General features: G+C 35.4%; 1 protein-coding gene across 1 annotated transcript; it reads left to right on the forward strand.

The window, feature by feature from the left end:
* Positions 1 to 290: 290 nt before the first annotated feature.
* LOC107862655 (adenine/guanine permease AZG2) lies at positions 291 to 2,857 on the forward strand. The gene has a single exon (XM_016708285.2). It carries the CDS (start codon positions 495 to 497, stop codon positions 2,109 to 2,111), a length of 1,617 nt encoding a protein of 538 aa, XP_016563771.1. The 5' UTR covers positions 291 to 494; the 3' UTR covers positions 2,112 to 2,857.
* The last annotated feature ends 9,983 nt before the right edge of the window (positions 2,858 to 12,840 follow it).

The following is a 12,840-nucleotide window of genomic DNA, read 5'->3' on the forward strand; positions in this document are numbered from 1 at the left end:
TAGTTAGAATTTTAAAAGTTAAAATGAAGAAAAATTTGATTGTAATTTATTTGTATACTCTTTAAATATTCTAATGTTTAATTATTATGATTTATAATAAGTACTTTCGTAGTTTATAAATATATAAATTATATTTTCAAAAATGTTAAATATAATATGTTCAAATTCATAATATATCAAAATGAAGAAGTTTGATTTTCTCGAAATCGGAAGAATAATAAAATGTGTCCGCCAGCCCCGCATGACTCAAATTACTATAAAATACCCACACTGATCCATTCCTCAGACTACTATAAACCACACTGAATTAAATTATTTTCCTTTTTATCTCATCTCTTATATTATATTATTTTTTTATATATATATATATATATATATATATATATATTCCTTTCCCCTCTTTACATTCAAAGCAACAAAACAGATTAAAAAAAAAAAATTACAACGCGTAATAGCTTACTGATCGAGTGCTCTTTGCAAAGAAATTAAAAAATATGGGGGGAAAACTCTGTGGTTCTTTCCGTAGAGTTGCAAAATCATTGAACAAAATGGAGATGAAAGTAAATGGAGCAATTTCAAAGAGCAGAATTGGAAAATTCTTCAAATTGGAAGCTAGAAAAAGCTCTTTTACTAAAGAGTTTCGTGCTGGTACGGCGACGTTTCTTACGATGGCTTACATTATTACTGTCAATGCAAGCATTCTGTCAGATTCCGGGGGAACTTGCACAGTCAGAGACTGTACTTTCCCCCGGAATCAAACGAGTGTTAGTCCAGATTGCATGTTCAAACAAAACGAAGGTTATGAAAATTGTGTTACTAAAATGAAGAGTGATTTTATTGTTGGTACTGCATTGGCTTCTATGATTGGTTCATTTGCTATGGGCTTATTGGCGAATCTTCCTTTGGGTTTGGCTCCAGGTATGGGCCCAAATGCTTATTTAGCTTATAATTTAGTGGGCTTTCATGGTTCGGGAAATATGTCCTATCAAACTGTTATGGCGATTTTCTTCGTAGAAGGTTGTGCTTTTTTCGCTATAGCTGTTTTTGGGCTTCGTGGGAGGATAGCCCGGTTTATTCCTCAGCCGGTAAGGTTGGCTTGCGCGGCTGGTATTGGGCTTTTTATTGCATTTGTGGGCTTACAAGCCCATCAAGGTGTGGGCTTAGTTGGCGCTGATACATCCACCTTGGTCACCCTTACTGCTTGCTCCAGTACAAATCCGGTGACCGGAGAATGTACTGGAGGGAAGATGCATAGCCCAACTTTTTGGTTAAGTTCAGTTGGGTTTATAATAATGTGTTATGGACTAATGAAAGAGATTAAAGGGAGTATGATATATGGTATACTCTTTGTGACATTGATATCATGGATTAGGAATACTGCTGTTACAATTTTTCCTAATACCCCAGCTGGTAATTCAAGCTATGAGTACTTCAAAAAAGTGGTGGATTTTCATAAAATTGAGTCAACAGCTGGAGTACTAAGTTTTAGTCATTTTAATAATGGTGAAGTGTGGGTAGCTTTATTAACATTGTTATACATAGATGTTCTAGCTACAACAGGTACATTGTATACAATGGCTGAAATTGGGGGATTCGTGAATGAAGAAGGAGAATTCGAAGGAGAATATGTAGCATATATGGTTGATGCAGGATCAACAATTGTTGCATCAACTCTAGGAGTATCACCTGTGGCTACATTTGTAGAATCATCAGCAGGGATAAGAGAAGGTGGCAAGACAGGAATAACGGCGATAGTCGTTGGGTTTTATTTCCTGCTGTCTTTGTTTTTCACACCTTTGATTGCTAGTGTGCCACCATGGGCTATAGGTCCATCATTAGTTATGGTTGGGGTGTTGATGATGAAAGTTGTCAAGGATATTGATTGGGAAAATGTTAAGCATGCAGTACCAGCATTTGTGACTATGGTGCTAATGCCTCTGACGTACTCAATTGCCAATGGTATTATTGGTGGAATTGGGGTGTATATTGCTCTAAGTTTGTATGATAGCATGGAGTGTTGGGCTAAGTGGTTGATGAAAATGAGAAAAATGGTTGTGAAGGAGCAAAATCAGGTGTCAGCCACTGCAGATCAGAGCATTGAAGTTGTTTAGCATTTTGATCATTCATTTATGCTATTAGTTCATTTGGGTTGGAAGTAGTTTTTCATTTTAGTTTCATGTAGTGACAGTAGATGCACAAGCCACCGTGAAAGGGAAGGTGTGAGAGATGGACCTTTCAAGGGCGTTTGTACATTTTTTGGTCTCTGGTATTTAGATATAATGGTGCTTTTTCTTATCGTTGAGAAATGTCCAAATACCATGTTTCTATTATTTCACCTTAATCCTTACAAGCAATTCATGCTTCCTTTAAATTGGTCCTCAGAAAACCAAGTTAACAAACATGTAACTAGACTCAAAAATGATAGTCACAATATTGCATACAGATTCAAAACGATAGTACAAAATGTATGACCCAACAAGGCAACAGCTAAATGATGTTCAAAAACCATTAATGAGAAACTGGCATAGCTACCGTTATGTTTCATTCCCCTCGTAACTGCGTAGTTCTTTGGCATCTTAGTTTTGGACTTTCAGATTTTGCGTACATCAAATACATATTCCTGCTGATTTGCAAGTTCAAAAAGAACCATATCTCCAGCACTCAAGCCATAAGCTGCAGCAACTTCTCTCCATCCACTAGCCAAAACGTCATCAAAACCTGAACTGGTATGATGATATTTTTTGTAAGGAACTCTTTTAAGACAGGCCAGCTTCTTCCATCCAGTCCTTGGAGACAAATAGTCCACCTTTCTCTCTTTGGCTTTTTCAGTAAAGGTCTCCAGGATTCTGGTAATTCCTGCATAGGCATAAAGGAGATCTCGATGGGATGCACAAACTGGGAAACCAAGAGAATCTCAGCCAAGTACAAGCAATTAATTGCAACGCAGAACAGACTAGATTCTCCAAAGACTAAGGAATATGCTTGAAATCACACTAGAAAAGGCAGATGAGGGTGTTCAGGTGAACTCTCTCAAAAAAAGATAAATGCAAATGTAGGTCTTGCTTCAAAAAAATTAGTGCTCCTGTATGACATCTTCTTTAGATTAAAAACCAAAGAAGCAATCTCTTATTTGCAAAGAGAAACCTAACTGAATGACACATAGGGGTAGGCATGGTATGGTATATACCGAATACCAGACCGAAACCAAAAATTTTTATACCGCGGTATGGATGTTATGGTATTTGGTAGGAATTTTAAATTATTTTGGTATTTAGTACGGTATTTGGTATTTATGCAATAAATACCGAAATACCGTATACCGCACCGAAGTTTTTTAATAACATATAAAACCCATATATATATTATATTTAAGATTATTAAATATATTTATATATCATTCATTAGCCAATTGAACACAAAAGTAGCTTTTATTCAGAAATAGATTTTTTGGGAAGCTTATTATTTAGGAGTACTATGCTTAAGTTTAGGTACTGTTGTTTAGAGTTTGCATCTCGGACTATTCAATCGTGATTGAAATGTTATTTTTGTGTAATTGATTAACAAAGATAGTTATTAGCCTAACATGATTGAGACTTTTTTAAAATTTAAAGTTATAGTTTTTTTTATATGAATATATGTAATTAGAAATCAAATAAAGTATGGTTACCGAATTACCATACCGTAAAATACCGAAACCGAATTTAAAAATTCCGAACCATACCGAACTAATTTGGTATGGTAATGGTATTGTTATTTTAGATACCGAAAACCGAAGTTACTGTACCGAAGTTTAAAATACCGTACCGTACCATGCAAACCCCTAATGACACACAAGAGTAAATGGAAATCAGCCAGTTGCTCTGATGAAAATAAGTACAATAAAGAGAGGCTTTACTAACCAACTTCGTCTATTTGAGAAAATACCTCACAATTATTCAAGGACATCCACAATCAGAAAACATACTTCATTAACTTTAGATTTAAAGAAACAGAGCCATCATTGGCATGTCGTGCTTGGCAGGCACTAAACTCGAAACATAGTTACACTTGATCTAAGTTATTTTGTGTCCAGTGTGATTACGAGATGCTTATTTAAACAACTTAGAGCCTCAAAAAAGGACAAGTTTTTACCAAAATCCCGTGTACGAGCTTGCAATCATCATTTCTATTGTATGTGTGCTTTTCGTTTCACCATCCTAGTTATAAAGTAATCAGCACTTCACTTCGATCTTCATGAATTTTCAAAAACATTATATAGTGTTTAAGCCCAAAGATGTCGTAATAAAGACATTATTCCCTCAGTAACATCTTATTAAACACAAAACTTTGATGAAAAAAAAAAAGTTAAAAAATGCATGCGTCATCAGAGATAAACTCAAGACTCTATAAACTCGAGCAGTGTACATGCCAATATTGATAAATATTCATAGAAACTGAAAGTATTCATGGTGACATACCTCCATTAAAGGACTTAACGAAATTCTCGATGTGGAGATGCAAGGCAATGTTGCTGAGTTTCACTAGAAAATCAAGAAGACTTTCATCGTGGAAGCAGATTGTGACTAAGAGTGGGCTAAGAGCTAGACGCATATCATGGTCCAAGTCCAAGCTCGATAGAAGGAATATTGGGACCATTGGGAGCCCGGAAAGAGCTGAAAAGCAAGCCCAAGTGGGGATGAACTACATGCCCAAAGGGGTAGAAATTCACACCCAAAGAGCTGAAATTGAAGTGTATTTTTCAGTCCAAGAATTTCTACTTCTTTGCTTACTTTTAGGTAGTTTTGGTAAGAAGTGTGGTATCAATTTACATGTTTCCTAGTTAGGTTATACTACTCATTATTTCCATAAAGTTGAATTTGAATCCCAAATGTCTAAGAGAGGGGTGCACGATTTGCCCTTATATATAAGGGAGTTCTTTTTGTTTCCTCCACACAATATTATCATCAATATTATTGAGAGATTCCTTTCTTTTCACTATTTGAAATTTATCTAATAAACTTACAATAACGATTCTTTTGACATAAGATTAAATTTTGTTACTTGATATCTATGGTTCTTATTGGCAAGGTAGGAGTGGGTTTAGTGGCAGACAAGATGAGAAGCGAGACCGATAAGGTTCAGCCATGTGAAGAGGAGGTGCAGGGGTGCACCAATAAGGAGGTGTGAGAGGTTGGCGGGAAGTGGTAACAGACGTTAGGACTTAGGAGAGAGGTAGGCTGAAAAAGAATTCGAAGAATGTGATTAGATAGGACATGACACAACTTCAACTTACACAGGAGATGACCTTGAACAGGAAAGGTTGAAGGTCCAGGCTTAGGGTGGAAGACTAGGAAGTAGTCGAGTGTTGTCGCATTTTATGTGGGAAAGCTAGATGTTATTTAGTAGTTGCTTAGTGTCTTATTCAATGTGTAGTATGTTGCCTCTTTTTATTTATATCTTGCTATTTTGTTGTCATATTATTCTTGCAATCCAGCCCAATAACGTTTCGTTTCGGGTCTACGAAAACAACCTCTCTACCCTACAAAGGTAGGAGGTAAGGGCAACGTACATCCAACTCTCCCCAAACCCACCCAACTTGTGGGATTACACTAAGCATGTTGTTATTGTACTATTCAATTAGGGGTCTAGATCACATTTATCTAAGTTCTTGAATTGAATCTGCAAGTAAATATGATTAGCCCTAATCCGTTAATTATGTCTCTTACAATCAATTAGGGTTCTTAATAATTACTTTTGAGGTTAGGGAATTATCGAATTTCGCTTTTTTTTTCCAGTCTTTAATCATAGTATCTTTCGCTTCCGCATTTTTTCTTATTGTTATTTCAAGTAACCCGATTCTTATAAAGCACACATCAAATAGTAAGAATATTGCAATCAACCAAAATGAAAGAATTATATTTAAACAAGGTATTACCAGAAAATCTCAACCATCGACCTCCACCACACATGAATAGTTGACTGCATTACAGGATGGTGCGACTCCTGAACCAGAAGGGTTATTTTTGATGACTTTTTCATTACCATTTCCATCCTCTCCTGAATCTTGTACATAAAAAAAAGAAAAAACAGCAAGAAGATGCTCAAAGGCAGTTCAAAGCACATCACCAACATGCAAACGGCCAGATTGAATAAGTTTGCAACATAAGGATGTCTACCAGACAATCTAGCTAGCAAGCTCAAGCTTGAGAAGTTTGATCAGGCCCCAATTAAGACCAGCGATTTCATGTAAAAACTTCTTAATTCCTACCTTGCAATTTAAGAAACCCAGCAAGGAAAGGAGGGCATGATTGTATGGGGGGACTGGGGAGTAAGTCAGATCTATCTCCCAAATGAATGACTCAAATTGTAATTCCCTTTTTATACCCAGTAGCAATTACTTCCTCTTGGTACTTGTCTTAAGCTTATCCTACCGGATCGGAGTGAGTATTGAGTTGATTCTAAGACTGTAATTCCCTTTTTATACCCAGTAGCAATTGCTTCCTCTTGGTACTTGTCTTAAGCTTATCCTACCGGATCGGAGTGAGTATTGAGTTGATTCTAAGATCAAGCAAAGCCTCGGTGACTATGTTCAGCTGTGCTACTGCAAAAAACACCCCCTTCTCCTCCAAAGAGATTAACAACAAGAGAAAGTGAAACTTTTGGAAACCACCTTACACAATCGTACCTTTGCTTAAAGACCCTAACTTTTTACCTATATCATCTTCTCCTCCAATCCAGGCCAACAAGGGTGATGCAAAAGATGCACTTTGGATGTGTGATTGGATTCTATATGGGGAAATTTGCTTCTATTTTCGAAGTGCAACAAGATGGTCACGAAGGGCTGAAAGAAGGTGGATGTAAGCTGGTGAGGGGGAGAGGTGTAGCCTCAGTGGCTTGTAAGGGGCAAATGTGAGAGGAAAGGCTCTTCTTTTGGGGTGGCAGGAGTAGGGGCCATTCAAAGGCCAATGTCCTAAACGGAGGAAGTGATTGGAACAATCAATAAAGTAGGAATCAAATCACAAGTTAGCTCATCTATTGGGAACTCTTAAGTAGTAAATCCAAAATTTTCAAATAGAATAATTAATCTTAGTGGGCGTTCGGACATAAAAATTGTAAAATTTGAAAAAAAGCTGAAAATGATATTCGAAAATTGGAGTTTTTTTTTTGAGAAGGATAATTCAATCAAAAATGATAATTGGAGTTGAGTTTGGAAATCAATACAACATTGGTGTTGTTTCTGATTTTGTGCAAGTGATTTGGAATGAATTTTAAAAAACAACTTTTTGGAGTTTTTCAAAGTTTAAACTGTCTTGCGGAATAATATTCTGGAAAAGGTGAAAGAAGATCCATGGCCAACCGTACTTAATGACTCAAAACTAAACAAGCAATCCAGTACTCAATCAAATTTCAATAATAATTTCATATTGGAGAAGATTTGAAGATGGTTGTTAACAAAATTCAAAAGACCTATATAGTTTTGAATTACACGAAATAAGAATAGCTTCCTAATTCTTGAGATTCAAATCGTAGGACATAATCATTAAGACTATTCTATATAATATTCTTATGATTCTTGACTTTCAACATGACCACCAAGACTCAAAGTGGGTTTGATTACTGCTTAGTTTGGAAACAAGATACACTCAAAAGCTATGTTGCTTGGACTCTCCAAAAATATTGCCGCACCTGTGTCGGATCCTTAAAAAATGACTACTTTTGGAGGACCCAACATACACCCAAAGACATTTTTGAAGAATCCGAGCAACATAGCTCAAATGTCATCTGACTAGCGAGCAAAATGGGCACAAAGAAAAGGGTGATGCAAGTCTTTTCCCATGAAAATCGTTGGTGATTGCACAGGCAAAAACTAACAATTTTCTTGCACCAAAAGGAGGAACTGGGATGAAAATCTATGGAACATCATCGATTTAGATTTAACCGACAGTTGAAGAGTAGCCGAAAAAGTTGTTAGGCTAATGACAGGAAAAGTTGCTATAAGAATAGACCGAATAGGTGTGGAGCCGATCGGAATGGATTACGAAGAAGTTGAGCGTTGTAAGAAACAATTACCAAGAAGAAACACAGTGCCTCTTGAACGATAACCAAAAAAAACTGATGCTACTGAAACACTCATTGTAAAGAGGAGTTGTGCAGCAGGTGTGAGACCAAAAAGAGGCAAAGATAGTAAAACTGAAAAGAGAGAAAACGTTGGCAGAATCGACAGTGTGTGAAGCTGGTAGCTGGAAGCGACTTAAGCCTCAACCAAGAAGATCCCGGAAAGTCTGTTACAAATTAAAGAGAGTATGCAAAGCAAGTTACCATTAACAATATTGTACAGATTATTCTTAATCATTCTCCCAAAGATCAAGAAAAACAAATTTACAACTTCAACAATAATTAGAATTACAAAATACGCCCACTTTGCTTAGGGGGAAGAAATTAATTATGAAATAGATACACTGCTGAATGTAGTGTTGAAGTCAAACCTTTGAGTCAAAAATGGAATGTAGAAATGATATTTTCACCAGAGGGGAAATTGAGAAAATCATAAAAAAATGAGAAAAAAGTGAGAAATTACATGGATAGGACAAAAATGAACATTCAAAGAAGGGTTATGCTGATGAGTACCGGGAGAAGAGAGGATCTTAGTTTTTGAAGCTGATGATTGAAGAACAAAATTTAGGGTCCTCCAACACATACATTAAGGACAGTAATGCAATTCAGTATACAATTAATCAACAAATAGAGGGAGTGACTGTCACGCACTTACAAAAAAAAATTCAGCTTGAAGATTGAAGAAACATGTTGCTAAACCTGATCCTAATATTAGGGAAGTTAAGGAGTCTTACTTTCTATGTATTAGGGTTGGTTTTGAGTTGTAACTTTGACGTAATTCTAGGTTCAGTGAAGTGTAAACTGAATTAGGAGTATTGTCTTCAAGTTAGGAAACTCGAAGACTTGGGATCACATGCCTCTTGGGATCACATGCCTTGGGAGGTTTGTGAGTTTTGTTGAATAGGAGTTAGAGTTTATAATTACTAGATTACTTAAGTCTTGTAATTTATTGTTGCTAAGGCTCAAAGTTGTTTAATGAAGTTTGGGGTAAAATCCTGTAGAGGTACAGGTCGTAATTTTTCACACCTTTTTGAGCTGGATGTTTTCCACGTGAAAATCACTGTCTCATTTACTTAAACAGTTCACTAAATAGTTGGAACACGTTAAACAACTTGTTTCACTCATAGGTTACTCTTAGGTGAATATAAGTAAAATCAGTAGGTCGCGTATTCTATCGGAAGTCAAGCTCAACAAGCGTCAGAAATACCAAGCTCTAGCTGAGCCATCAAATATACATAGCCCTAATATTTATATCCAAGACAACACAACACAACAAAAACAAAATAATCCTAACAATTAATTTGTTGTGAACAGAAAGCTTACCACACTGAGATGCTTCCTTGGATTTCTCAACCGGGGTAGTTTCTTCAAGTCCTCGCTCTTTTTTTTCCTTTGCCAATGTCACAGCCAAATGTAATCTTTTCACAACCGCTAGTACCAAATATTTCAACAAGGAAGTGATCACTTGGAACATAGCGGAAAAACAAGACGTCACCCACATTCAGACCATGTTCTGATGAAAATTCAGACCATCCCTGTCGGATAGCAAGTGAACCATTATGGTTACACACTGTCATCTTCCATCGCAGTCCACTTGAGTCCTCCAGATAAGTTTCCTGATCGGTCAGGTGTGAAATTGATCCAGCAACACTTGGAGGAAAAAACTGAAAAGAAATTGCAAAAAATAAAATTAAGAAATACATACTTAACTCAAATGCTACGCAAAAGAAACAGGTTAACGATCATATCCTTGGAAGTCTTTTGAGTTCTGGATTGTACAATTGTTTATAATATCAATTATGCCAAAGCATCTAGATAGCAATGCATCCCTTATATTTGATCAACATCAAATACATGATGGCGATGAGAAGGTTAAGAGTAACTGATGCAAGACATTTATTATAGAAAACAAAGCATGAAAAATGCCAGACTACAAATTAAGCTTCACAAATATGCAAATGCCTCAATAGCATTGTTAAGTAAATTCCTTTAAGAAGCTTCGAAGGTTAATAAATGATTTATGACCTACACACTAAAAAATTGGCAGTTACTCGAGTAAGATCTGAATGATCATTCCAGAAATAATGTTGACTTTAATAGATTTAAATGATTTTCTTTTGACAATTGGTAAATAGTATTCTTCAGCATTAAGGAGATGCTGGCCACCATAAAAAGGGTTATAGCCATGTTTCAACAAAAATATACAAGCTTCCTATCAATTCTTTGATTTGATCTACATCTTCTATACACAATTGTTTACACCAAAAAAGTAAAGATACTAAACAAACCAAGTGACTATGTAAATGGAATTGGATCTATCTTCAAAACACCTAACATTCCTTTCTCTCAGACATTAATAGATATAATAAATGATTTTCAAGTAACTAAAAGAAGATACAGAATCACATGATGAGTGAATGGAAAGGTTTGACTAAATATGAAGAAAGTCCATGGAACATCTATGGCAATTTGCGGGTCCGAATGCTAAAGTTGCTCATTGCAGGATATCTGTTTTTTTTTTAAAGAGTAGGTAATCCTTTGAAAACAAGATATTTCGGAACTCATAGATGTTTGATATGACTCAGTACTAAATCTTAATAGGCAATTTGGTCTCTACAGCAAAAATTGACCAACCTATATTTTTTGAGAATTACGTACATACTAAACCAACCTATATCATGATCACTATCAAGTGCATAGATACATACTTGAAAGATAACTTGTATTAGGAAATTCAAGTGGTTGAAAATTTCTTGAATTTTAAACACAGCCAGGCAGATGGTCAAAAGGAAGATCAGACTGATAGTATTGCACTCAAGTTTATTTGACTGAATCGGTAGATACAACACTCATCTCTACAATAACTGTAAAAGAAATCAAGCTTACTTATGTAACCGATCAATATATGATTGGTTGGATTATCACTTCTCACAGGTTACGTTTGCATTCTGCAAGGCCATGGTTTCATTAAAATAAGTTAACCACTTTTCTGGTGTTTAATGGTTTTAATAGACAATATAGTTTTGTAACAACTATGTCAAAGTTTAAAACTTTTGGAGCTTATTATCAACTCGTTCCAAGTTTAGATCCTAAGAGATATTATTTAGCTTTGACTTTCTGAGTTCACGGGAATCTGCTAATCCTCTTTAGACTCGAGTAATAATCTAATTTTACGATCTGAAAAACAAGGATGAGTTTTAATACCATAAGGGGTCGTTTGGTAGAAGGGATAATGAAAATAATCCCAAGACAAAGTTTAGGATAAACTTTATCCCATGTTTGGTATAGGGTATTACTTAGTCCCGGGACTATTTTATCCCACCATTTGTACTAAAATGGTGGGATTACTATCACTTATAAAGAGTGGGATAAAATAGTCCCATGGGATATCCCTACTTAAGCCATCCGGGGTACCAAACGACCCCTAACAGTATCCTATATATATATTTTAGGAGTGGTTGAACGGTTTTCTATGGAGAAAAAGAGAGTGTTTTCTTTAAGCATGTTGGTTAACGTATGAGTTGTATCTTCCTTGGAAAAGACTTAGGATTGAGTTTCTAAGATGTCTTAGGATTCCGTAGGAAAATAGAAGTACTTCACATCCTCGAAATGTAACTTGTTCATTGAACTTCACAAATTTTCACTACATTGATGAGAAAAAAGACTAGAGCAAAAATTAAAGGCCAGTCTTCAAAATATTAAGCAAAACAAGGTCACAACAAGTAGACAATTAACTACAAGAATAACTAATTGCACATATGGTGATCAAAACTAACTATATACATAAAACGAGTACTTAAATTTAAGTTAGGGAAATAAGTGTACACAAAGAATCAAAGCTTTAACTTGTAGGCAATTACTGTCTGTCATTACTTTACAAAACTTTTCATGAATCAACAGGCAGTTCTTCTTGCTCTCATCATATGCTTCCATCTCCTCCCTATACAAAGTAAGCTTCCCAGCAATTTCTAAATCCTACATAGTATATGAAACTCATGAAAATATCACACAGAAGTTCAAGTTTAGAAAAATAACACTAATAAAAAACAACTGATGAACCAAGGCATATTACGATGTAAGAAATAAACCATGTAACTCCTATCTAGGAAACTTATTGATGTTCAACTTGATTATCCATTTCCTTTTTGCAAATTTATTAGAATACCTTTGTATTTTCAAGACTAAACCCATGTAATCTAGTGTCCTAGGCGCAAATTGAACGTTGTACGCACTGTATTAAACAACAAATACACAAATAACAAGGGGAAGAGGGGGGGGGGGAAGTCGACATTCCACACAGATAATAATTTGAATCTTAATATGTATAAAACTCAAAAATAAAAGATGTATGAATAATTAATGAAGTAACATTTTTGCCAAATAGTTAGATATTTTAATGCAGCCACAATCCTTCCAAATTTAAGGTATTTAATCATTCAGATCAACTATTATTATTTTTTAACATAACTCCATTTTTGCAAATCACGGGTATTTGGTTGAAAGCAGCTAAGAAATAAAGAAAAAATGCAATACTAAAAATAAAAAAACAGCGAAGAAGAAAAATTAATACCGGGCGAGACAAAGAAAACAACAGGGTAAGCAAGCAAAACCCTTAGTTAGGTCAGAATGTGTAATGTGTTGGAGTAGCAGCTAGGGTTTACGAGTGAGGAGAAATTAAAAACAACTAAATCGGATTAGAGGAAATAAAGAGGAATTTATTAGCTAGATAACTTGGATCATGACAGC

Source organism: Capsicum annuum, chromosome 3 (genome assembly GCF_002878395.1).
Source record: "Capsicum annuum cultivar UCD-10X-F1 chromosome 3, UCD10Xv1.1, whole genome shotgun sequence".
NCBI classification, from domain to species: domain Eukaryota; kingdom Viridiplantae; phylum Streptophyta; class Magnoliopsida; order Solanales; family Solanaceae; genus Capsicum; species Capsicum annuum.